We start from the raw sequence: 27,933 nt of genomic DNA, 5'->3' as shown, positions 1-27,933 counted from the left end.
CGCTCTCTCTCTCTCTCTCTCTCTCCTGTCCATCTGTTTTACTCATTGTTATCTGTCTGTCAGTCTGTCTCTCCATCTCTTTAACCATCTGAAATGTCATGGTGTGTTCTTTTTGCTGAGTAAAACATGAATGAACAATATTCTCTCTCTTCCTCCCTCCCTCCCTCCCCCTACCCTCCCTCCCCTCCCTCCCTCCGTCCCTCCCCACCCCCCTCCAGGACTCCGTCACATTGAGCTGAATGATCGTGTGACCCAAGGCCGGGACGGGAACCTCTACTTCTCTCACGTTACAGCCGACGACAACCGTAACGACTACACCTGTAATGCCCAGTACCTTAGTGCTCGCACCATCCTCTCCAAGGAACCCATCAGCCTCACCGTAACCACCTGTAAGTACACCGTGCCTCAGTCACCCTGGTAACACCGTAGTACAACTATAAAGACTACACCTGTAATGCACAATACCTGAGCGCCGGCACCATCCTCTCCACGGAGCCTGTCACTTTGACTGTTACAGCCTGTAGTGAGTAGGCGGACATCAGTATCTGTGGTAAGACACCATAGACTGACCTTGTCCTCCACGGTAACTCCCCAGATAGCAGTACTAGTCAATCACCGTCAATCACTATGAATATCGTCAGTCACCATGGTACAGTATGGGTTTTCGCAACCGCTCTCTTAGTTAGTTACAAAGCCAATCTGACATTGATCAATAGAAACACTGACGGTACCGCAGCCCCCAGCCAAAAGCACCTGGGGGTAGAGAAGCATGTCAGATGTCTGTAGTTGCCTACAGTAGTGTGGCTACTGACCAGACATGGTCAGGACAGGAGGGAATCCCACAGCCAGCGAGGGGGGCTCTGTAATCTGCATAACACACTGGTAATGAGATGCTCTACTCATGCTGGGTTACAACTGTCCTACACGCACTGTTATTAACAGGCTGGGGGCAGAGCGGTTAGCATCTGTGTGAGAGAGGTCAAAGATGGAGAAGGCTTATTATGGTAACATACTTCCTCTGCTGTGTGTGTGTGTGTGTGTGTGTGTGGGGGGTGTGGGGGGTGTGGGGGGGGTGGGGTGGGGGGGGTGGGTGGGTGGTTGTGAGGGGAAATATGTTGCTAAGGGCTCTGATCGCCACCTGAACCCACCAGTGGTAGAGTTCAGTTTGTGTGTTAAACGCAGTGTGAGTGTCTGTCTGTGTGTGTTGTGACTGCTGTATCAGCACCTTTGTACTGCTCTCGGCAACCTTGCAATTACTAATACATATGTATGAACCTGTCTGTTTTCTCTGCCTCCCTCCCTCTCCCATCCCGCCACCCCTCTCCCTCTCTCCCTCCCTCTGTCCCTCTGTCCCTCTCTCCCTCTACCCCCTCTCTCTCTCTTCCCCTCCCTCCCTCCCTCCCTCCCTCCCTCCCTCCCTCCCTCCCTCCCTCCCTCCATCTCCAGCTAACTCAGTGGTGCGGAACCGAAGACCCCAAATGATGAGGCCCTCAGGGGCCCACAGCACTTACCACACTCTCCGGGGCCAGAGCCTGGAGCTAGAGTGCATCGTCCAGGGCCTGTAAATCTAACTCTCTCACTGTCTTTATTTGTGTGTGTGTGTGTGTGTGTGTGTGTGTGTGTGTGTGTGTGTGTGTGTGTGTGTGTGTGTGTGTGTGTGTGTGTGTGTGTGTGTGTGTGTGTGTGTGTGTGTGTGTGTGTGTGTGTGTGTGTGTGTGTGTGTGTGTGTGTGTGTGTGTGTGTGTGTGTGTGTGTGTGTGTGTGTGTGTGTGTGTGTGTGTACACGCATATATTATCTTACATCTATCAATCAATGTGAGCCTGTTTGACATTTCTCTTCTTGACCCATCTTGCCTCTTCCTCGCCCTCTCTCTCTCTCTCTCTCTCTCTCTCTCTCTCTCTCTCTCTCTCTCTCTCTCTCTCTCTCTCTCTCTCTCCCCCTCTCTCTCTCTCCCCCTCCAGCCCTACCCCTACAGTCCAGTGGATGAGGAAGGACGGTCAGCTGTCCGAGTCTCGTACATTCAGAGATCTGTCTGACCGCCTGCTGCGCTTCAGTAACATCTCAGAGAGCGACGGGGGAGAATACCAGTGTTCAGCCAACAACTCACAGGGCACGGTCACACACACCTACACCGTCAGTGTCGAAGGTACAGAACATATGCTCTCTAAACACTCACGCTGAGGTTGTTGCCGTTCTGTGTGTGTTCTGTGTATATTCTGTGTGGTCTGTATATATTCTGTGTGTTCCGTGCATATTCTGTGTATGTTCTGTGTGTTTTGTATATATTCTATGTGTTCTGTGTGTGTTCTGTGCATATTCTGTGTATGTTCTGTGTGTTCTGTATATATTCTATGTGTTCTGTGTATATTCTGTGTGTTCTGTGTGTGTTCGGTGTGTTCTGTATATATGCTGTGTGCTCTGTGTGTTCTGTGCATATTCTGTGCATATTCTGTGTGTGTTCTGTGTGTGTTCTGTGCATATTCTGTGTGTGTTCTGTATATATTCTATGTGTTCTGTGTATATTCTGTGTGTTGTGTACATATTCTGTATATGTTCTGTGTGTTCTGTGTATTCTATGTGTTCTATATGTTATGTGTATTCTATGGGCTCTATGTGTTCTGTGTATTCTATGTGTTCTATGTGTTATGTGTATTCCATGTGTTTTCTATGTGTTCTGTGTATTCTATGTGTATTCGATGTGTTCTGTGTATTCTATGTGTTCTATGTGTTATGTGTATTCTATGTGTTCTGTGTATTATATGTGTTATGTGTATTCTATGTGCATTCTATGTGTTCTGTGTATTATATGTGTTATGTGTATTATATGTACTATGTGTAGTATATGTGTATTATATGTGTAGTATATGTGTATTCTATGTATTCTGTGTATTCTATGTGTATTCTATGGGTATTCTATGTGGCCTGTGTATTATGGGTATTCAATGTGTTATGTGTATTCTATGTGTATGCTATGTGTTATGTGTATTGTATGTGTATTCTAAGTGTTCTGTGTATTCTATGTGTATTCTATGTGTTCTGTGGTTTCTGTGTATTCTATGTGTTCTGTGTATTCAATGTGCATTCTATGTTTTCTGTGTATTCTATGTGTTCTGTGTATTCTATGTGTATGCTATGTGTTATGTGTATTGTATGTGTATTCTAAGTGTTCTGTGTATTCTATGTGTATTCTATGTGTTCTGTGGCTTCTGTGTATTCTATGTGTTCTGTGTATTCAATGTGCATTCTATGTTTTCTGTGTATTCTATGTGTTCTGTGTATTCTATGTGTTCTGTGTATTGTGTGTATTCTATGTGTTCTGTGTATTCAATGTGCATTCTATGTTTTCTGTGTATTCTATGTGTTCTGTGTATTCTATGTGTTCTGTGTATTGTGTGTGTTCTATGTGCGTTGATTGTTACGTATGATCTTGATGTTGTTAGTGTGTTTTTTTGTAATGCTATATTAATCTGTTTAATACTATCATATGCTTTATCATTACATTCTGTATCATGTAATGTGTATACTGTTGTGTTTTGTGTAGTGTGATATGCTGTTGTTTCTAGTACTGTGGTGTGTATAATACTGTTGTTGTATTGTGTGTTTTGTCATAGCTGCTCCGTACTGGACCAAGGAGCCAGTGAGCCAGCTTTATGCCCCAGGAGAGACAGTGAGACTGGACTGTCAGGCCGATGGCATTCCCTCTCCTGCTGTCACCTGGAGCATGAATGGAAATCCCATCACAGGTCAGGAATCACACACGCACACTATTACACACACGTTTGAACTGCAGTATGCGCCTACAAGGTTTTACTGCAAACTCAGCGTATTACACCTACTGCTGTTCCTGGTCTACATAGGTCAAATTTAGCGTTGGGTTGCTCATTTGAATTTCCTGTCTTTTGGCTATTGCCAACTCTAAATAATGAACTTAAAATTGAGTTTTCGTATGTAATATGGCAGTCACTATTGTGCTTTGGTAGAATGTCTTGCTGACTTGCTGTGTGTGTTCAGGTATAGACTTGGATCCCAGGCGTACTGTGAGAGATGGAACTCTGATTCTGAGAGATGTGGTCTTCACTGATACAGCAGTCTACCAGTGTCAGGCCCACAACAAACACGGAACCATCCTAGTCAATACCTACATCTTTGTCATCGGTGAGGAGGTGCTCTGTGTCTGTGTGTGTGTGTGTGTGTGTGTGTGTGTGTGTGTGTGTGTGTGTGTGTGTGTGTGTGTGTGTGTGTGTGTGTGTTCATGTATTTGTTAACAAGTAGGTTGCATTGATTAACCTGTTCCCTGCTATCCTGCTCCAGAGCTGCCGCCTCAGATCCTGAGTGCGGATGGACAGACATACACCGTCACAGAGGGACAGAAGGCTGTTCTACACTGTCAGACCTTTGGGTCTCCCAGACCTAAAGTTACATGGTGAGACACGCCTGTATGAGTTTCTATTCTTCTATGAAACTAGATTAGTTAATTAGATTTAAGAAATCTTCCAACAAGGAACAAATGTGTCACTCTCCTCATTGGCAACCAGTCAGCCAAAATCCTACCCTGGTCTGTTTTAACGGGCGTTACAGTTCTGGCTCTTGGTTTTCCATCCTCTCTGGTTGTGTTTTCTGTATAGTCATCTCTATGTATCTCTGTGTATTTCCTGTCCAGGGAGGTGGACAATGGCGCGTCTCTACTGGCTGACCCCAGGGTTAACCTGCTGACCAATGGAAGCCTCCAGATCACCAACGTCTCCCACGACGACGAGGGCCTGTACACCTGCTCCATCAGCAACACCAACATGTCAATCAACACTGAGCTGGAGGTGCTGAGTGAGTAGGCCATGAATCCCACACAGGGATGCGCACACACACACACACACACACACACACACGTATACATAAATGCACACATACAGTATAGACTCATGCTGACTCATTCAATCACATGCACAGCACACACTTATGCACACTAATTCTCTCTCTCTCTCTCTCTCTCTCTCTCTCTCTCTCTCTCTCTCTCTCTCTCTCTCTCTCTCTAACCCTGTATCTTACCCTGTCTCTATCTAACCCTCTCTCTCTCTCAGACAGGACAGTGATCCTGTCTTCTCCCGGGGACCTGCGTGTTAGGCCCGGGAAGACGGTCATATTTACCTGCCTGGCTCAGGTGGACTCCAAACTGACCCCCCCACACATCCAATGGAGGAGGAGTGGACAGAAACTAATGCAGTCGTATGCTGAGGACAAGTAAGGACATGTTTAGTCTGTTACTAAGAAGGCTGTGCGGGTGTGTGTCTGTCTCTGTGTGTGCGTGTGTGTGTGCGTGTGTGTGCGTGCACTTGTTTTCCTAAATGATGAGGACCCCAATGTCCTAACATTTCACCTTAATGTCCTGACAAGGTAGGAAAACAATAACATTTTTGAAAAGTCTGGATTTTTTTTCAGGTCATGAATTTATTCAAATGCTACTTTAAGCTTAAGGTTAAGGGTTTTGGGGGTTAGGTTTAGGGTTTTTGGAGTTAGGGTTAGTTTAAGGGTTAGGGGTTAGGGAAAATAGGATTTGTAATAGTAAAAAAAAAAAATGTACACTCCAAAAAGTCCTGAAATTTCATGAAAACACAGCTGTGTGTGCCGGAACCTGTACGGCTCTTTACGGTATTACGCTTATTCTTATTTATGGTAAAGGTATACGTCTGACGACGCGATGATAATAATGACGACGGCAAATGACAATACTGACAATGACAATCCCTATATCCAGGTACACGTTTGAGGGCCCAGACCTGATCGTGGCCAACGTGCAGACAGAGGACGAGGGAGTTTACACCTGTGAGGTCATCACTAACCTGGATATGGCTGAGGCCAGCGGATCCATCACGCTAGTCGGTATGGAAATGTCCCATTTCAATGTCATATTTCATATGTGGTATGAGGCTGCCAGTGCTTCTGTACTGTACAGGCCGATCGCTGTGCAGTGATCCATTAATGCTGTGTTTTTAATACATTTTCCACTACAGTTGGTTTGGAAATATGAACATATGATAACACCGTGTGGTATATTGTTTCTACAGCGTTTTGTATTTCTTTCTTTCAAGATGTAGTGTTAAGTTGATACTGTGCTGTATGCCTCAACTCGTGCTGAACTGTTAACCCTAAATTGATTTCTCCCCCACCCCCCCTCTCCAGACCGTCCAGATCCCCCCACCCAGCTCCAGGTCTCTGACCCTAAAGACCGCGGAGTGACTCTCAGCTGGACCGCTGGAGATGACCACAACAGCCCTGTCATAGGTACAGACATGATACTGAATGAACACAACAGCCAACTTCAGTGCGGCCTTTGACATTATCGATCATAGTCTGCTGCTGGCAAAACTTATGTGTCATGGCTTTACAACCCCTGCTATGTTGTGGATAAAGAGTTACCTGTCTAACAGAACACAGAGGGTGTTCTTTAATGGAAGCCTCTCCAACATAATCCAGGTAGAATCAGGAATTCCCCAAGGCAGCTGTCTAGGCCCATTACTTTTTTCAATCTTTACTAATGAATTACCACTGGCTTTGAGGAAAGCCAGAGTGTCTACAGTATGAATGCGGATGACTCAATACTATACATGTTAGCTACTACAGCAACTGAAAGGACTGCAAAACTTAACAAAGAGTTGCAGTTAGTTTCAGAGTGGGTGGCAAGGAATAAGTTAGTCCTAAATATTTCTAAAACTAAAAGCATTGTATTTGGTACAAATCATTCACTAAACCCTAAACAACTAAATCTTGTAATAAATAATGTGGAAATTGAGCAAGTTGAGGTGACTAAACTGCTTGGAGATACCCTGGATTGTGAATTGTGATGGTCAAAACATATTGACACAACAGTAGCTAAGATGGGGAGAAGTCTGTCCATGATAAAGCGCTGCTCTACCTCCTTAACAACACTATCAACAAGACAGGTCCTACAGGCCCTAGGTTTGTCACACCTTGACTACTGTTCAGTTCTGTGGTCAGGTGCCACAAAAAAGGCCTTAGGAAAATTGCAATTGGCTCAGAACAGGGCAGCACGGCTGGCCCTTGGATGTACAAAGAGAGTTAACATTAATAATATGCATGTCAATCTCTCCTGGCTGAAAGTGGAGGAAAGATTGACTTCATCACTACTTTTATTTATGAGAGGTATTGACATGTTGAATGCACCGAGCTGTCTGTCTAAACTACTGGCACACAGCTCGGACACCCATGCATACCCCACAAGACATGCCACAAGAGGTCTCTTCACAGTCCCGAAGTCCAGAACAGACTATGGGAGGCATGCAGTACTAAATAGAGCCATGACTACATGGAACTCTATTCCACATCAAGTAACTCATGCAAGCAATAAAATTAGATGTAAAAAACAGATAAAAAACACCTTATGGAACAGCGGGGACTGTGAAGCAACACAAACATGGGTATAGACAAATGCATACACACACACACACACACACGATAGCATACGCACTATATACACACGTACACATGGATGTTGTACTGTATATATGTGGTAGTGGTGGAGTAGGGGCATTAGGGCCTTGGCAGCAGCTACTGGGGATCAATACAAAATACAAATACACCACTGACACTGATACTAGATCTGGGTTCAAGTAGGATTTGTTTTCTTCCAAACTCTTGATTGCGCTTGCCTGGCACACTGTAGCCAAAGTAATAGCCCCATCATTGCAAACTGCAAACCCCACCTATCTGTCACTCCAGGCAAGCCCAATCAAATGCTAAAAGTATTAAAAATGTAAAAAACTATTTGAACCCAGGTCCAATTGATACTAGATCACTGTGATGCTTTTAACTATAAACCCGTAGCCATTATCATGTATCTCCCCATGGGAGAGTGAGGTCCTGTTTCTAATGTTGTTTTCAGTGTAGATGACCACAGCTGTCCGGGTCTGGGGACAGAATGGACACTGTTGCCTGCCTTTGATAACCAGATCACTTTGAGGCTTTGAATTACCAACCCCATATCGTATCATGTTATATTATTGCATCTCTCCTGAGAACATGAAATCTTGCTATCTCATTACATGGACTGTGATTTCTCCATTGTCACATATTACTTCATATCTTCTGCTTAGTGGCATTGACACTGATGGCTGATGCTCTCTCTCTCTCTCTCTCTCTCCCCCCCCCATCCTTCTCGCCAGAGTTTCGGGTGGAGTTTAAGGATCATGTTTCTAACGAGTGGAGTTGGGAGGAGCTGAAAAGTGTTAGTGGAACCAAAGAGAGTGTGAACCTTGCCCTGCAGCCCTATGTGTCCTACCGTTTCCGGGTCATCTCCATCAACGACATCGGGAAGAGTGATCCCAGCACGCCTTCTGACCTTCACAGCACGCCACCTCAAGGTTAGACACACCTATCAAGTGTGCATGTGTGTGTGCGTAACTCTGAACTTAATTATTGTTATATAAACCAGATGGTAGATGAACCAGGATATATTTCTACACCAATAAAAAGGAACACTTTTGTCACTGTCACAACATATACGCATGTGGTTACGAGATTATTGCTCAATAAGCTTTTTATTACATCTCTAAATCAACAGGTTAAGGTGTTCACACTAGGCAGAGACCCTTCAAATTAGTAGCAAGCCAACAAAGTTAGAAAAGAAAAGTAACGAGTTAACTTACAGAGAGAGAGAGGTTCAATCCAACAGAGATTCCCCTGTTCTACCCCAACTAAAAATGTATTGTTATTATTTTATAAATGCCAGAACAAATATATAGTGTTAAACAGGGTAATGGCTTATATGCAGGCTGAAAGAGACAGTTGCATGGAAGCATTATACATCCTTCCTTGTGTACTTGTAACAATTAAAAAACACAAAGTTTCAAGTTGATAAAGTGGAGAGATATTGAGGATGCACATTTTTTTTACAAGGTTGAGATTTTGTCCTCCATCTTTTGACGTATCGCTTAACTCAAACTTGGTAGAGACTGACGTGATGAAAATACGTTCTGAGTTTTGAGTCAATCGGATTTACGGTTCATGTGAAAAATGGAATATGTCGGACCTTATGGGTTTTTGAGGCAAATTTGTTCCTTATGATGAGAAACACTGATATACCAAGGTTTGTTGTAGTACATAAAACGGGGCGACGGGGCTGAGCCTTAGACTTTGAATGCTTATTATAGCGCCACCTATGGGCCAATTGGTGCTGTTTTTGGTATCTGAGTAGCAGTGTTGATATAGTTTGATATTACCAAAGTAGAAAACATTTTACCAATCGGGCATTGGGATATTGCAACAAAGGCAGAAGAGTAATAAGGAAGAAAGAAAAATGACATCAAAAACAATAGGTTTGCTTGCAATTTCTCTGCCAAAATCTATCAATGGAGATATGTTCCAATGGCCCTAATCTCCCATATACAGTGAGTTCTGAAATGATTGACACCCTTTATAAAGATCCATGAAAATTACTGTATAAAATTAATAATTCAAATACTGAGCTATATTGTATCCTAAATATTTGTATAGCTTTATACTAATACAATTGCTCAGAGAAAGAGATTTTGTTTAACAAGTAAAAAAATGTTTTATCTCAAAGGTAGGGGTCAAAATGATTGACACCCATGTTTTCAATAATTTTCAATATCTCATCTTGCGAGGATAATGGCACTGAGCCTTTTTCTAAAAATGTTTTATGAGTTAGAGAACACATTGTGTGAGGATTTTAGACTATACCTCAATACAGAATCATGAAAATGTATAGTTTGAGTTGAAGAGGGCAGTTCAGTGCAGACATAGATATCCTTGCAAGGTGAGGTATTAAAAGGAATTGAAAATAGGGGTGTCAATAATTTTGACCCCTACCATTTTGAGGAGAAAAAAGTATCACTTGTGAAACAAAATCTCTTTCTCTGATCAATTGTATTAGTATAAAATAATATAATTTCCCAATTTTCTTTGCATACAATACAGCTCAGTATTTGAATTATTTATTTTATACAGTCATTTTTGCTCATCTTTATCAAGGGTGTCAATAATTTCGGACCCCACTGTACAGTATATAGTGAAACTAGCTCTAACGTGGCTGTTTATTAGTGAAGGGTCGTTCGCGAACGAGTTGGTGCTAAAAGCCGGCTCTTGTAGGTGAACGTTGGGAGCCGGATAGCATATCAGAAGAGCCGAATCTATTTTTTTAAATATTTGAAAATTAAGATTTGAATAATCAAAAGATTTAAATGATTAGAATTAACTAATTCAAAGAACGAAAAAAAACAACAAATAATAATAATATAGGCCTAAATGCTCAAGCGCACACATTCGTTCTGACTGTCTGCTCAGACTAACAGCCTCACCTGTTGTTCCTGTCAATCAGACACGCAGTGTCAACCAATGAACCAAAGAAGAGTGAGGTAGGGCCGAGCCAACTCACTCACAGTCACACACTTAGCAGCCGAGGAGCGAGAGGAAGGACAGCTGTGAAAACAACAGCTGGAAAATGAGTCGGAAGCACAGAAGCATTTGGATGCATTTTAATAATGTAGACAATGTTAGAGCACAGTGTAGAATTTGCCAAAACAAAATCTCATATAAAGCCGGTTCTACGCACAACCTACACCGGCATATGTGAACTGTGCACCCAACTGTGAAGCTAGCTGTAGCAGAGCTTCGAGAAACTAGCGGGCCTGCTAGTGATAGTGGTGGAGCCAGCACCTCCACACGTGGAGATGTATCCACTCAGTCCAGTAGACCTACTCCACGACCCACAGCAACGCAGTCTTCTATGGACCAGTTTATGCCAAACGTCTATGTCTGTAGCAAAACAAGGCCAAATTGATATTGCATTGGCTAAAATGATTGCCACCGATTTCCAGCCATTTTCGATCGTGGAGGTTCAGAGGTTTTAGAAATTATAGCAATAGTCTAAATCCAATCTACACAATTCCAAGCAGGAAAACCCTTTCAAAACCACTTATTCCACAACTGTACGAGAGCGCACAGGCTTCAGTATGGGAAGGAGTCCAAAAACCTACTGCAGTTTGCCTTACCACTGACTGCTGGACATCAAGGGTAACCGCTTCTTACATGTCGGTTACATGTCACTTCATTGAAGATTTTTCGATGTCTAGCTGTCTTCTGGACTGCTTTGAATTCAGCGACAGACACACATTGGTAGAGGAACTGTTGAGAGTGGCCAGAGAATGGCAAGTAGATGGAAACGCGGTCTGTTGTGTTAGCGAAAATGCAGCTAACATAACCAAAGCCATGAACATTGTAAAATGGACCCATCATCCATGTCTTGCCCACACAATCAACCTGATTGTAAGAGATGCTCTGAAGGCGATGAAGCCCACTGTGGACAAAGTGAAAGCAGCTGTGGGATACTTCCACAGGAGCACAGTAGGTGCTGAAAAACTAAAGTCTACACAACGCCAGATGGGCATGCCTGAGCTGAGGCCTAAACAAGACTGCACTACAAGGTGTAATTCAACATTTTATATGTTGAAGCGGTTTCTTGAGTCAAAGGATGCCATCATATCTACCCTGGCCATTGTCAATGCACCTGTTGATGCTCTGACCCAAGAGGAATGGGAGATGGTGGAGGAAGTGTGCAGAGTCCTGGAACCCTTTGAGCAGGTCACTGTGGAGATCAGTGGAGAGAGGTACAGTAAGCAGTTATTACTACATCATTATTTAATCCAGTATTATATATGTATATGAGCAGTAGATGAGAATGTTGTATCAGTAGACAAAATATGAACCTGAAGTAATAAGTTACTGTTCTCTCTTTTCAGCTATGTGACAGCCTCAAAAATGATACTTCTGTGGAAGGGTCTGCAGCAAATCACAGCCAGCAGCCAGAGAGAAGCCAGTGTAACCACAGGACATGTGACAGAGTTGATAAACACCCTATGTTCATCAATGGACAGAAAGTTCCACAGAATGGAATATAATCACGTGCTATCAGAAACCGCTGCACTTGACCCCAGGTTTAAGAAGTTAGCCTTCAGTGATGCCAGAACGATTGATGAGGCTCTTCAAAGAATAACCTCCGCAGCAGGGAGGGACAGCCCCAGCAGTCAGCTGGCTCAGGCACCAGGGCAACAGGAAGAAGAGGGATCAGATGGAGCAGAAGCACCAGCAGTAGTGCCACAAACGTCTGCTGTTTGGATGCTGTTTGACGAGAGAGCAACTGGGGATGCAGCACGAAGGAATCCCTCAGCAGAAGCCAAAATGGAGGTCCGATCCTATTTGGAGGAGCCCCTCCTCCAAAGATCTGCAGATCCTCTGAGCTGGTGGAAGAACAAGGCCTCTGTCTACCCACGGCTTACTAAAGTGATGACAGGGAGACTCTGCATAGTGGCCACATCCGTTCCCTCTGAGAGAGTCTTCTCAAAAACGGGACAAATAATTACTAAGAGAAGAAACCACATCGGCCCCTCGAAAGTGAGGCAGCTTGCATTTCTGAATGCAAATCTCTCATAAAAGCAAAATATGGTCAGCAATGCTGTGTGCTGCTGGTTATAACATGGCAATAAAGAAGAGTGAGAAGAGAGGGACCAGTTTAATGTTTTAAGTGGGATGCTGCAGTTTTGTACATTGCTATTTATTTTTCTTTGATATGGTGCAATATTCTATTATGCTGTTCAGATTGTATTCATTTTGAATGGTTAGATTTATATGCCCTTTGTTTATATACATTAAAGTTATACTTTAAATGCAAATGTTCAATAGCATTCTTTTTCGTAACAAACCAATGCATTTTTAAATACATTGTGGTTAAGGTAGAGTATGATTTCATTTAATCATTTAATTAGAATTGTTTTAACACCAATCATAGTCAAACAATCGCAAACTGTTTGACTTGAAAAAAATACAAAACATATCTCTTTTTGGTGAGCTGAGCCGAACGAGCCGGCTCACTGAAAAGAGCCGGAATGCCCATCACTGCTGTTTATGAAACTAGCTCCCAACTATCTCTGAACCAAAGCTATTCAATGGAGTTTCAGTGTTTTAGCAGTCAGAAGCATGCAGTCAGTGGAACCAGAGTTTATTTGATCACACGGCACATCTATGGACTACATCTTCCTACTAAATAGATTCCCAATATTGGCATTCCCATTCCTGCTGACATCTAGCAAAATACTTTCATTTTCCAAGCTGTTTGAAAAATGTTCAGCGCTTACCTCTCTTTGTGTTTTTTTTTTTTTACACACACTCTTCTGAGCAGAAGAGACACTGAAGAGAGAGACATGAGGAGAAGTCTCTAATCCTGCATCTCAGGTTTCCATTCCTAGATTTGAGTATGACACACTCTTACCCGGGTCATCTCTTTTAGTCTTTTTCATGTTGGCATCATTCTGGCAGCGCATTAGACAGGTGACAATGAGCCTTTTAAAGTCATTTTCCCCGACGTTTGCAGAGATCACATAAACAGTAAACACTACCCATGTGGGTTCAATAACAACACTTAGTCTGTTATTGTGCCATAACACCGCTCTGATTGATTCCCAACCTTTGCCGTGTTTATATGTAGCAACAGTTGTAAGACCCAGACAGCACAAACGGCAAATGTTCTGACCTATTGTGTCATAGAGAGTCACAGGAGAACAAACTTCAGAGTGTATAAAAGACTGGAACTAGACTTGACACCATTGAAACATCAACAGGCAGTGAGAAAGACTGTACAGAGACAAAGGGGGACATATTGAGACATTATGGTGAGACATGTTGAGATATGATGCTGGAGGTGTGTGTCACTGTTGTCCTGGGCCTTCTCCTTTTTACCTCTGAGGAACTCCTGAGATCATTGGAGCGGCGCAGCCTCAGTCAGATTCTGGGTGTCTATTGCTGAGAGTTCAGACCGTCCTTCCTGGGAGTTAATGCAGATGTTATCACACAGTGCATGGATAGGTCTCGTGTGCCTGTTAGTACCCAGAACAACCCCCTTGACGTCACCCAGTTCCCTGACTTCAGAGGAACATGTTTCAGGATCATCTCTAACTTGACTCTGCATGACAATAACACATGGAACTCAGTGATACCCGTCCCTGTTACTGAGGTCTTCCTGACAACATGCCCAGACTGTGTCCTAACTCTGCAGAGAAGCACTGAGGCTGGTAAACCCTACAACGCTCCAAAGCTCTTTGAGTAGGTGAAGGGATCTCGCTCACTGCTGTGGAACCAACAATTACAATAGGGTTTCTTGCAGCTTCGCTGGGATTGGCATGGGGTGTTGGGGGGTCCGTTGGTAGGTTTTTACCATTTGTTTTTGGATTTGTCATGTCTTACTCATTGTTAGGTTAATTTTGGTCCAAATTGGATGTTGAGTACTATATTTATTGAATATTGTCTAAATCCTATGATTTAAAATGGCAATTTTGGGTGCGATCAATTAGATCATTTCTCAGATCAAATAATTTCTCAACAAAATAATGTTGTAGGAATGCTTACCTTATCGGTTTCTAACTACAGAAATTATTTCAAAACAATCTTAGTGGGTGTCAGGGCTTGCTGAAATGACATGGAATGACTCACATGACAATGTCCGCTCACTGTTTTGCTGCTCCCAAACGTGATCTTTTAATAAAGCTTTGGTGATTCAGATTTAATTCAAGGAGGTTTCACGAGCAAAACCCTTTATTGATCGGCTTGGCTACTTGGCGAATGCATTGGGCAAGATGCATTGGCGAAAGCGTTGGGAAGCTATGCTTGGTTTTTAAGCAAATGAAGCAAAAAGCATTTGTTTTTTATATTTCTAAATGAGGTTCACAGGCACAAAAAGCATATGGGCACCGTGCGCCATTGGCCGGATAGGCTGCGCTTCCATTCTCAAAATCCATGCCATTAACAACTGTGTTACCGCTGGTCTTAAATCTCCCCATTTGCGCTGCCTGAAATTTGCACATTGGTGCATGTTTTTAAGGACATCGCTCAGATATTGACACCCCTCCCACCTGATGTAAGACAAGTAAATTGCCAAATGCGGTGCAATGGTTTCCTGTCATGTTTCTTAAAAGTGACACAGTAAATAATATCACATTATGTATCATTGTAATTAGTAGACTTCAGGGAACACTTCATTAAAAAAAATACATAATCAAAATTTGACTGCGATTTCTTATGGTTTCTCAACATTGTTGCGATCATAAAGGAAAAAACAAAATACCATATGGTTTTGGTTGCTGATTTAAATGAGTTCCCCAAATCAATACATATATTTTAAGCTATTTTGGGGCCACATAGATCCAACTCAGGAGAAGCCATGAACCAAAACGCAATGCAGATAAATGCATTTTCACGATTGACCTATAGGGGTGCTAGAGCCCGACCTTCGGCTTTGATGAAATGGCACCTTTTTTTACAAGTATGCCAATTTTAATACCAACGTGAACAATATGGTCTTTTTTTGGAGTTTATAATCTGGACTAGTAGTGAATATACTGTATTATTATCTGCATGTAGACCTACAGTCCTTCATAACATGGATTGAACATCAAAACGTTCTCTATCTGCAGGGTCAGGGAGTAACTGATTGCATGTAATCTGATTACAAAAAACGAACTGTAATCGGTTACGTTACCAGCAAAAACATTGTAATCAGATTACAGATACTTTTGAAAAACTAGATGATTACTTCATGGATTACTTTTAAAAAAAGAAAGTATGTTTGCAAAAAAAATACATAATGGCAGATTTTTTTCTCAATGACATTCAATTCTGCATTGAAAAAAGACGCACGTTTATGTTTGTTCCACCTGAGCGAGTCTGACCTCAAGACAGAGACCACTATAATGACACACCAAATGCGTTTGATGAATCCTTTTTTTGTCTTCTTCTAATGCCTCTTAAGGGGGAAGCAATCCAAAAGTAACTGAAAGTAATCAGATTTGGGGTAATCCAAAAATTAAGTTACTGATTCCAATGTTGGACAGGTAACTAGTAACTGTAATGGATTATATTTAGAAAGTAACCTACCCAACTCTGCATATCTGATTTGGGATTCCACCCCTTTCCCCCCTCCACAGCTCCAGACAACAACCCTGAGGATGTGAGGAGTGAGTCTATAGACCCAGACACCCTGGTCATCACATGGGAGGTACGTTTGACTGTTCTGCCACCTTTTACATGAATGTTCCACCGAAACTGGAAAATGTGTTCATTAAAAAAGAATGTGAGAAAAACGTTGAAAAGGCAGGAAATGGTAGGCTAAACTTGTGTACCTGAAGCTCATCCCAAAAGGGGATTGTGTGTACTCACATTCTGATTGGCTCCTGTCCCGGTCTGTCACTCTGTCACAGGAAATGGACAGGCGAGTGTTCAACGGACCGGAGTTCCACTACAAGGTGTTCTGGAGGAGGGTAGTAGGTGACGGCCCCACCTGGCACTCTAATGTCACCACTGAGCCACCGTACATCGTTACTGAAGTGGGCAACTTCTCAGCCTTCGAGATCAAAGTACAGGCTGTCAATCAGAAAGGGGAGGGACCTGAGCCAGACCCTGTCATTGGCTACTCTGGAGAGAATGGTGAGATGTTGTTTTAGAATTCTGTCTTTCTTTAATGATCTCTCTTTCTTTCTCTCTCTCCCTTCTCTATCTTTCTTTCTTTATCACTCTCTCTGACTCTCTCACAGACTCTCTATATATCTCTTTATCTTCTCTCTTTCTGTCTCTTCCTCTTTCTCTGTTCTCTTTCTCCTCTCTGTCTTTCTCTCTCCCTCTTCCTCTCCCTCTCCCTCTATCCCCTACTCTCTCTTTCTGTCGCTCTCTCAATTCAATTCAATTCAAGGGGCTTTACTGGCATGGGAAACATATGTTAACATTGCCAAAGCAAGTGAAGTAGATAATATAGAAAAGTGAAATAAACAATAAAAATGAACAGTAAACATTACACTCAGTGTAATATCTAATCAAGCCTCTCTCTGTCCTCTTTTTCTCTCCCTCTCTTTCCTGTTCTTGTTCTCTCTCTTGTTCTGTCTCTCCTCTTTATCTCCCTCTAATGACTATCAATTAGTCTATTGTGTTTAGGCCTACTGGTAAACAGTACAATAATAAGCATTCAAGTGATTATGCTGAGAAAGATAATGGCTCTCTCTCCCTCCCTCCCTCCCTCCCTCCCTCCCTCCCTCCCTCCCTCCCTCCCTCCCTCCCTCCCTCCCTCCCTCCCTCCCTCCAGTCCCCCTGGAGGCTCCTATGGATGTGGGTGTTGTGCTGCTCAACAGTACAGCCATCAGGGTAACATGGGCAGCAGTGGACAGAGATACTGTCAGAGGACACCTACTGGGATACAAGGTACTTGCAGGTCATTCATTGTTTGTGTCCAGCTCTGGCACTCAGTGGTTACGTTTTTCTCATTTTCACCTGTGACCCCTGTAACCTCTTCCCTACTATGTGTGTCAGATAAACATCATAAACATTACATTACGGTTACATAGAGCCTTATAACCCATTAGAACCTCTTCCCTCCTGGATCTTACTGACGAGGTTTGGCTCTAGGTGCCACTAACCGGGGCCACACACATCACACATCATGAACACAACATTATAGCAACATAAAGCTACATAGAGCATTATTAACCCATTATAACTCCTTCTATCCACCAGATCCATCTGAAAAGATTCGGCTCCAGGGGCCACCACCGGGGCCGGAGGGCCAGAGAGCCAGAGAGCAGCATGGTGGTGGAGACAGGGGCCAACGAGGAGAAGAGGGTCCTTGGGGGCCTTAGACCCTACTCCCACTACGCCCTCACTGTCACTGTGTTCAACAGCAAGGGAGAGGGGCCCCGCTCCGACCCCCCCTTGTCCTTCAGTACCGACGAGGGAGGTGAGAGAAAGAAGGGAGAGTGATAAAGAGAGTGGGTGGGGTGAAGGAAAGGAGAGTGAGGGGGAGGTGGAAGGGAGGTGGTGGAAGGAGAGGAGGGGAGGGTGGCATTTTGAGCGAGAGGTAAATGGAGCAGAAGGAGAGATGAGGGAGGGAGATGGGAAAGAATGGATAGATGAAATAGAAAAAAGGTCAAATAAAGCAAAGTGCCATTACATTTGTGGGGGATGAAAAGATCACAAAAAGAGATACTTAAACTAAATACAAGAATGGGCTTTGATGCGTGAGTAATAGAGACAGATAAAGATAGTGTGCACTGCAGTGGAAGCATATATAATCAAGCCTGTCTGTGTCCCTCTCAGCTCCTGGCCCCCCCATGTCTCTCCACCTGGAAAGCCCGGCAGAGACAGAGATGACTCTTCACTGGACCCCCCCTGCTCAGCCCAACGGGGTTCTCAAAGGATACCTGCTGCAGTATCAACAGAGTGGGTATCTTTCTTTCTTCACCTCTCCCTCTTTCTATATATCTTTCTATCTTTGTCGTCTATGGTACCTATACCTCCATCTACTCCTTCATTATATATGCTTCTCTGTCTTGTAAAAGACAATAATGCTTCTTGACGAGTCAATAGCCATCTTCTCACCGAACATCGGTGACACTGACATATTGTTGATGTATCACCAGTCACTACTGGAGATGGTTATTGGTAATACTATCAATCAATCAATCAATCAATCAATCAATCAATCAATCAATCAATCAATCAATAATTAGCCATCCATACTTCAGACTCAGAGCATCAATGCTAAATCAACATCCCTAAGTCTAATTCAGGGGCAAACTTCAAATGTTATAGATTAAGTCCAAGGTAGTCTCTCCCCCGACATACATTTTCCCACTCTGAGACCGCATGCGACTCTAAATCAGAGACAAACCTATAACATAATTGATGGCCCGTGATTGATTGACTGTTCCTCTATCTCTTTTTGTAGTCGTGGAGAGTGATGACAGCCCGGTGCAGGTGGAAACCATAGACGACCACACGCTGACCAAACTGACCCTGAAGCAGCTGGACCCCAAGAGCCGTTACCGCTTCTACCTGAGGGGGCGCACCTCGGCCGGGGATGGCGAACCCATTACAAGGGAGGGCGCCACCACGCTGGACGGAGGTAGAACTGCAGGAGGATTAGAATTAGATCCATTTTTCTTCTTTATTGTCCATGCAATGTGGAATTTTGTCATCGGCTTCACACACATAAAAACAGACATTAAAACATTCTGTTTACTGGTGTGTTTATCACAATGTAGTTACATTGTGGAGTATTAGGGGTTAAGAAATATTATTACACTGAGTTGGTTAACACTATCAGGATGAGGTTCCGTTTGTTGGTGCAAAACGGATCATTTGAAATTGTGAAGGAGGGTAAGAGAGATTATAATTACTCCTTCTCAACCCATTCCAGCTCCTCCGTCCAACATCAGCTTGTCTGTAGGTGAGAAGTCTGTTAACCTGAGCTGGGTGCCAGGCCAGAGACACAGGAGTGTGGGCTTCCAGGTCCAGTACCTCAACAAGAACAGTAAGCTACCAGCCGACCAACAGTGTGGGAAAACCAAACACATTTGTCATTTTTTTCACTCCCCTGTCTGAAAGCAAGAAAAAAATATATACACTACCTTTCAAAAGTTTGGGGTCACTTAGAAATGTGACCCCAAACCAGAATAGAAAGAGGAGTGGGAGGCCCTGGTGCACAACTGAGCAAGAGGACAAGTACATTAGAGTGTTTAGTTTGAGAAACTATAGAAGGACGGGCTCATTGTATTGGCTGGAATGGGATAAATGGAACGGAGTCAAACGTGGTTTCCATATGTTTGATGTGTTTGATACCGTTCCATGTATTCCATTTCAGCCTTTACCATGAGCCCGTCCTCCCTCCTCACAAGTCCTCAACTGGCAGCTTCATTAAAAAGTACCCGCAAAACACCAGTCTCAACGTCAACAGTGAAGAGGCGACTCCGAGATGCTGGCCTCTAGTCAGAGTTGCAAAGAAAAAGCCATATCTCAGACTGGCCAATAAAAAGAAAAGATTAAGATGGGCAAAAGAACACAGACACTGGACAGAGGAACTCTGCCAAGAAGGCCAGCATCCCAGAGTCGCCTCTTCACTGTTGACATTGAGACTGGTGTTTTGCGGGTACTATTTAATGAAGCTGCCAGTTGAGGACTTGTGAAGCGTCTGTTTCTCAAACTAGACACTAATGTACTTGTCCTCTTGCTCAGTTGTGCACCGGGGCCTCCCACTCCTCTTTCTATTCTGGATAGAGCCAGTTTGCTCTGGTCTGTGAAGGGAGTAGTACACAGCGTTGTACGAGATCTTCAGTTTCTTGGCAATTTCTCATATGGAATAGCCTTCATTTCTCAGAACAAGAATAGACTGATGAGTTTCAAAAAAAGTTATTTGTTTCTGGCCATTGTGAGCCTGTAATCGAACCCACAAATCCTGATGCTCCAGATACTCCAGAACTAGTCTAAAGAAGGCCAGTTATATTGCTTCTTTAATCAGAACAACAGTTGTCAGCTGTGCTAACATAATTGCAAAATGGTTTTCTAATGACCAATTAGCCTTTTAAAATTATAAACTTAATTTAGCTAACACAACGTGCCATTGGAACACAGGAGCGATGGTTGCTGATAATGGGCCTCTGTACGCCTATGTAGATATTCCATCAAAAATCTGCCGTTTCCAGCTACAATAGTCATTTACAACATTAACAATGTCTACACTGTATTTCTGATCATTTTGATGTTATTTTAATGGACAATTTTTTTTGCATTTCTTTCAAAAACAAGGACATTTCTTAGTGACACTTTTGAATGGCGGTGTATATATTTTGTCTATTTACATGTGTGAACCACCCTCTCATTTTTTACTGAATAAATACATAGAAGGAATAGAATAAACAAATAAATGGTTTATTTTGTCTCCAGGCGGTGGAAAGTGGAAGCAGTCTGAGAAGCTGAACTCGTCCCAGCCATTCTACCAGCTGAAGGGTCTAACCCCAGGATCACAGTACCGGCTCAGATTTACCTTCAGCAACAACACCTTCTGGGAGACGGAGATCAGGACCGAGGGAGCAGGTAGACCTACAGCAGCACACACACACACCTAGATACACACCGCACACATGATTCACTTTCAACAATAACACCTTCTGAGATCAGAACCGAGGGAGCAGGTAGTAAGAAAACACACACACAATGATGCAGGCAGGCACACCAGAGGGGGCTAATGGGAGGAGCTATAGAAGGACAGGCTCATCGTAATGGCTGGAATGGAATCAATGGAACGGAGTCAAACGTGGTTTCCATGTTTGATGTGTTTGACACCGTTCCATGCATTTCTCAGCCATTACTATGAGCCCGTCCTCCTATAGCTCCTCCCACCAGCCTCCCCTGACACACACACACCCTCCTCTGGGCCCACTGCTGCACCTCTATCGGTGTGAAGTGATTTTTTGTTTCAATGTCCTAGATGAACGAGACTAAATGGCAAAGCTTACACCGCTAAATGAAATGCTCCATTAGTGGTATTTGTTTGGGGCATTGGACTGTGTTGCCTACATCTCTAGTGTAATGTCTGTTAGGTTAAGTCTGTGTGTGTATGTGTATGTGTGTGTGTGTGTGTGTGTGTGTGTGTGTGTGTGTGTGTGTGTGTGTGTGTGTGTGTGTCGACTGAGCCCCCGTGTGTAAGCTCCAGATCCACTCTCTCTCTTCTTAATCTCTTCTCTTCCTTTCATCCTTTCATCCTTTCTTTCATCCCCCATCCCTCTCTCTCCGATCCCACCCTCCCTGCTCTCTCGCTCTCTCTTTTCTCTCTCTCTCTCTCTCTCTCTCTCTCGCTCTCTTTCTCTGTGTAGGAGTGGTGGATGTGCAGACAGGCTTTGCTACTCAGGGCTGGTTCATTGGGCTCGTGAGCGTCATCGTGCTGTTGCTGCTGGTACTGCTCATCCTCTGCTTCATCAAGAGGAGCAAGGGGGGAAAGTATTCAGGTAGGTCTAAATATAGCAACATGCACCAGACAAATACCAGACAAACCACGTCAGGTCTAACGAACTACATACAGGGCATTCGGAAAGTATTCAGACCCCTTGACTTTTTCCACGTTTTTTTACATTACAGCCTTTTTCTAAATTTGATTAAATAAATGTTTTTCCTCATCAATCTACACACAATACCCCACAATGACAAAGTGAAAACAGATTTTTTTTACATTTTTGCTCATTTCTAAAAAAAATCTAAAACATACCTTATTTACATAAATCCTCTTAAAAACTTCTTAGGGCTAGGGGTCCCGCTACGTACAAGTGTCTTATAACAGTTGAAAGCTTAAATTCTTGTTAATCTAACTGCACTGTCCGATTTACAGTAGCCATTACAGCGAAAGCATGCCATGCGATTGTTTGAGGACGGTGCCCTACATAAAAATATTTTTCCACCAGCACAGGTTTTATAAATTCACAAATAGCGATTAAATATTCACGTACTTTTGGAAAATCTTCCTATGATTTGTCATCCAAAGGGTCCCAACTATAACATGTAGTGTCATTTTGTTCGATAAAATCCTTCTTTATATCCCAAAATGTCAGTTTAGTTGGCACCATCGACTTGAGTAATCCACTCGTTCAACATGCAGAGAAAGGAATCCAAAAATCTACCGCTAAACTTTGTTAAAGCAAGTCAAAATACATTTCTATTGACTACTCAGATACCCTAAAATATAATCAAACTATAATATTTCCTACGGAAAAAGTATGTTCAATAGGAAAACGATATTAGCAGGTGCATCTTCTCTTCATCGCGCGCATACACACATTTCCAAGACTGTGTCCCTGTAGTAAAACTCATTATTCTTACTAGTTTTGGAAGAAACAAATCCTGAAACCTTGAACATTGAGTGCTGACACCCAGTGGAAGCCATAGGAATTGCATACTGGGAGCTAGATTTAACTATTTCCCGATACTTTCCATTGTAAGAGCATGGGCTCTTAAAAAAAAAAAAAAATTCTGGTTGGTTTTTCTTTGGATTTTCTCCTACCATATCTATTGTGTTATAGTCTCCTACATTATTTTAACATTTCTACAAACTTCAAAGTGTCTTCTTTCCAATGGTACCAATTATATGCATATCCTGGCTTCAGGGCCTGAGCAACAGGGAGTGTACTTTGGGCACGTCAGTCAGGCGGAAATTGAGAAAAAATGACCCTAGCCTGATTAAGGATCAGGCTTTTTTCAATTTTCACCTAAAATGACATACCCAAATCTAACTGCCTGTAGCTCAGGACTTGAAGCAAGGATATGCATATTCTTGATAACATTTGAAAGGAAACACTTTGAAGTTTGTGTAAATATAAAATTAATGTAGGAGAATATAACACATTAGATCTGGTAAAAGATAATACAAAGAAAAAACATGCGTTTTCATTTATTTATTTTTTTCATCTTTGAAAAGCAAGAGAAAGGCCATAATATAATATTGCAGTTTAGACGCAATTTAGATTTTGGCCACTAGATGGCAGCAGTGGGTGTGAAAAGTTTCAGATTGATCCAGTGAAGCATTGCAATACTGGACAATATTTTATCTCAAGTCTGTCCAAATTTGCCGAATTGGTCAATTGATACATTCTGAAGTACATAACTATAGAGAACATACAAAAAGTATATGGTAATACAAAATGTACGTTTACACACTCCCAAGAAATTCTTACATGATGGGTCATTAGCTTATTTACTAACTTTCACACATCTAGATGGCCGGGCGGGGTGGGTGTGGAGCCAGAGACAGCAGGGGTTCAAACTGTAGAACCTAATCCACCTAATCCATAAAAATGGATTTTATCAAACAAAACTATGCTACATTTTATCTCTGAGATCCCTAGGATGACAAATCAGAGCAAGATTACTGAATGTAAGTACATTATTTACCTTCAGAGGTGAATGTATCAAACCAGTTGCCGTGATACGTTTTTTGTTGTTGTACACTCTCCTCAAACAACAGCATGGTATTTTTTCACTGTAATAGCTACTGTAATTTGGACAGTGCAGTTAGATTAACAAGAACGTAAGCTTTCTGCCCATATAAGACATGTCTATGTCCTGGAAAGTTTGCTGTTACTTACAACTGTCATGCTAATCACATTAGTGCACGTTAGCTCAACCGTCCCGGTATAGGGACTCCTATCCCGTAGAGGTTAATTATTCTGAGACTCGAAATTGAGCTCAGGTGCATCCTGTTTCCATTGATCATCCTTGAAATGTTTCTACAACTTCATTGAAGTACACCTGTGTTAATTTCAATTGATTGGACATGATTTGGAAAGGCACACACCTGTTTATGTAAGGTCCCACAGTTGACAGTGCATGTCAGAGCAAAAACCAAGCCATGAAGTCAAAGGAATTGTCTGTAGAGCTCCGAGACAGGATTGTGTCGAAGCACAGTTCTGGGAAAGGGTACCAAAACATTTCTGCAGCATTGAAGGTCCCCAAGAATACAGTGGCCTCCATCATTCTTAAATGGCGGAGGTTTGAAACTGGCTTTCCGCCCGGCCAAACTGAGCAATTGGGGGAGAAGGGCCTTGGTCAGGGAGGTGACCAAGAACCCGATGGTCACTGTGACAGAGCTCTAGAGTTCCTCTTTGTAGATGGGACAATCTTCCAGAAGGACAACCATCTCTGCAGCACTCCACCAATCAGGCCTTTATGGTAGAGTGGCCAGACGGAAGCCACTTCTCAGTAAAAGGCACATGACAGCCCACTTGGAGTTTATCAAAAGGCACCTAATGGACTCTCAGACCATGAGAAACAAGATTCTCTGGTCTGATGAAACCAAGATTGAACTCTTTGGCCTCAATGCCAATGTCACGTCTAATGGAAACCTGGCACCATCCCTACGGTGAAGCATGGTGGTGGCAACATCATGCTGTGGGGAAGTTTCAGCAGCAGGGACTGGGAGTCTAGTCAGAATCGAGGGAAAGATGAACAGAGCAAAGTACAGAGAGATCCTTGATGAAAACCTGTTCCAGAGCGCTCAGGACCCTAAGCACACAGCCAAGAAAACGCTGGAATGGCTTCGGGACAAACCTCTGACTGTCCTGGAGTGGCCCAGCCAGAGACCGGACTTAAACCCAATCAAACATCTCTGGTGAGACCTGAAAATAGCTGTGCAGTGAGGCTCCCTGTACAACCTGACAGAGCTTGAAAGGCGCAGGGTGGCCTCCCCCGGGGCCAGCGAGCGCAACCGAGGACGAGGCGACGCGCCAAAGGTCCCACAGGTCGGTGGGCTGCCTGATGTAAAGTGACTGTTTTTGCTCTGGGCCTTACACCTCCAGTCTGAATGGTCCCCGGGGCTGACAACAAAATAACACAAAAATAATCAATGGAAATCCAATTTATCAACCCATGGAGGTCTAGATTTGGAGTCACACTCAAAATTAAAGTGGAAAACCACACTACAGGCTGATCCAACTTTGATGTAATGTCCTTAAAACAAGTCAAAATGAGGCTCAGTAGTGTGTGTGGCCTCCACGTGCCTGCATGACCTCCCTACAACGCCTGGGCATGCTCCTGATGAGGTGGCGGATGGTCTCCTGAGGGATCTCCTCCCAGACCTGGACTAAAGCATCCGCCAACTCCTGGACAGTCTGTGGTGCAACGTGGCGTTGGTGGATGGAGCGAGACATGATGTCCCAGATGTGCTCAATTGGATTCAGGTCTGGGGAACGGGCGGGCCAGTCCATAGCATCAATGCCTTCCTCTTGCAGGAACTGCTGACACACTCCAGCCACATGAGGTCTAGCATTGTCTTGCATTAGGAGGAACCCAGGGCCAACCGCACCAGCATATGGTCTCACAAGGGGTCTGAGGATCTCATCTCGGTACCTAATTGCAGTCAGGCTACCTCTGGCGAGCACATGGAGGGCTGTGCGGCCCCCCAAAGAAATGCCACCCCACACCATGACTGACCCACCGCCAAACCGGTCATGCTGGAGGATGTTGCAGGCAGCAGAACGTTCTCCACGGCGTCTCCAGACTCTGTCACGTCTGTCACATGTGCTCAGTGTGAACCTGCTTTCATCTGTGAAGAGCACAGGGCGCCAGTGGCGAATTTGCCAATCTTGGTGTTCTCTGGCAAATGCCAAATGTCCTGCACGGTGTTGGGCTGTAAGCACAACCCCCACCTGTGGACGTCGGGCCCTCATACCACCCTCATGGAGTCTGTTTCTGACCGTTTGAGCAGACACGTGCACATTTGTGGCCTGCTGGAGGTCATTTTGCAGGGGTCTGGCAGTGCTCCTCCTGCTCCTCCTTGCACAAAGGCGGAGGTAGCGGTCCTGCTGCTGGGTTGTTGCCCTCCTACGGCCTCCTCCACGTCTCCTGATGTACTGGCCTGTCTCCTGGTAGCGCCTCCATGCTCTGGACACTACGCTGACAGACACAGCAAACCTTCTTGCCACAGCTCGCATTGATGTGCCATCCTGGATGAGCTGCACTACCTGAGCCACTTGTGTGGGTTGTAGACTCCGTCTCATGCTACCACTAGAATGAAAGCACCGCCAGCATTCAAAAGTGACCAAAACATCAGCCAGGAAGCATAAGAACTGAAAAGTGGTCTGTGGTCCCCACCTGCAGAACCACTCCTTTATTGGGGGTGTCTTGCTAATTGCCTGTAATTTCCACCTGTTGTCTATTCCATGTGAAATTTATTGTCAATCAGTGTTGCTTCCTAAGTGGACAGTTTGATTTCACAGAAGTGTGATTGACTTGGAGTTACATTGTGTTGTTTAAGTGTTCCCTTAATTTTTTTGAGCAGTGTATATATATATATATATATATATATATATATATATATATATATATATATATATATGAGCCTTATTCTAAAATAGATTCAATTGTTTTTGTCCCTCATCAATTTACACACAATACCCCATAATGACACAGAAAAAAAACTGTTTTTTAGAAAATAATATATATATATTATTTTCTAAAAAACATCAAGGGGTCTGAATACTTTCTGAATGCACTGTATACTGTAGAATGTAGTTTGTAACAAGTCTCATATATAGGAATAGGACGTTCTAAAATACTACATATACTCGATTGTTTGTGAGAAACCATACCTGTCAGGCAGTTTGTAACAAATGTTATTTTTCTATTATTTTATTTAACCTTTATTTTGACAGTGACGAAATGTTGAGAACGAGGCAACTCAGGTTAAATACTTCAACAGCAAAGTTAGATAAGATGGAAGTTTATGAAGTAGGGCCTTGTAAACAAAAAAGGGAGTAATGTAGAGATCTACAGGTTATTAGTGAAATCCAGCCAATCTTTTGATACAGGATACAGTGATGAGTATCAAAACTGTGGCCTGTAACAAAAATGAAGGGCACTATGGTAGATGGCATCCAAAGGCTTAAGAGTAGTAGCAGCTGCACTTTGATAAATAATATCACAATAATCAAGAACAGATCAAAAAGTTGACTGAATAATCTGCTTCCTACTGAAAAAGCAAACTTTCAATCCTATCTTCTTAACCAGCTCATCTATATGGTTTTTAAATGTTAAATCCATATCAATCCAAATGCCTAAGTATATACAGTTGAAGTCGGAAGTTTACATACACATACACTTACATACACTTCATTAAAACTCGTTTTTCAACCATTCCACAAATTTCTTGTTAACAAACTATAGTTTTGGCAAGTCGGTTAGGACATCTATTTTGTGCATGACACAACTGATTTTCCAACAATTGTTTACAAACCAACTGTATCACAATTCTAGTGGGTCAGAAGTTTACATACATTAAGTTGACTATGCCTTTTAAACAGCTTGGAAAATTCCAGAAAATGATGTCATGGCTTTAGAAGCTTCTGATAGGCTAATTGACATCATTTGAGTCAATTAGAGGTGTACCTGTGGATGTATTTCAAGGCCTACTTTCAAACTCACTGCCTCTTTGCTTGACATCATGGGAAAATCAAAAGAAGTCAGCCAAGTCCTCAGAAAAAAAATGGTGGACCTCCACAAGTCTGGTTCATCCTTGGGAGCAATTTCCAAACGCCTGTAGGTACCACGTTCAT

General features: G+C 43.1%; 1 protein-coding gene across 4 annotated transcripts in view; it reads left to right on the top strand.

Annotated features, from left to right (window-relative positions):
- Positions 1–27,933, top strand: part of l1cama (L1 cell adhesion molecule, paralog a) — a 79,806-nt gene that overhangs the window by 45,004 nt on the left and 6,869 nt on the right. For all 4 annotated transcript variants that reach the window (XM_082960121.1, XM_082960120.1, XM_082960122.1 and 1 more), the window contains 20 exons: positions 219–389; positions 1,447–1,561; positions 1,963–2,147; positions 3,613–3,744; positions 4,013–4,156; positions 4,313–4,424; positions 4,662–4,822; positions 5,077–5,236; positions 5,751–5,875; positions 6,176–6,277; positions 8,176–8,373; positions 16,003–16,073; positions 16,276–16,501; positions 17,151–17,266; positions 17,579–17,798; positions 18,158–18,280; positions 18,789–18,965; positions 19,260–19,373; positions 20,783–20,932; positions 21,712–21,843. In XM_082960121.1, coding sequence (XP_082816247.1) covers positions 219–389; positions 1,447–1,561; positions 1,963–2,147; positions 3,613–3,744; positions 4,013–4,156; positions 4,313–4,424; positions 4,662–4,822; positions 5,077–5,236; positions 5,751–5,875; positions 6,176–6,277; positions 8,176–8,373; positions 16,003–16,073; positions 16,276–16,501; positions 17,151–17,266; positions 17,579–17,798; positions 18,158–18,280; positions 18,789–18,965; positions 19,260–19,373; positions 20,783–20,932; positions 21,712–21,843 — 2,934 coding nt within the window. The remainder of the gene's footprint in view (positions 1–218; positions 390–1,446; positions 1,562–1,962; positions 2,148–3,612; positions 3,745–4,012; positions 4,157–4,312; positions 4,425–4,661; positions 4,823–5,076; positions 5,237–5,750; positions 5,876–6,175; positions 6,278–8,175; positions 8,374–16,002; positions 16,074–16,275; positions 16,502–17,150; positions 17,267–17,578; positions 17,799–18,157; positions 18,281–18,788; positions 18,966–19,259; positions 19,374–20,782; positions 20,933–21,711; positions 21,844–27,933) is intronic.

Source organism: Salmo salar, chromosome 13 (genome assembly GCF_965601325.2).
Source record: "Salmo salar chromosome 13, fSalSal1, whole genome shotgun sequence".
Lineage (NCBI taxonomy): Eukaryota > Metazoa > Chordata > Actinopteri > Salmoniformes > Salmonidae > Salmo > Salmo salar.
The sequence above is the reverse complement of the archived record's forward strand: the minus strand, read 5'-3'. Positions and strand labels throughout refer to the sequence as shown.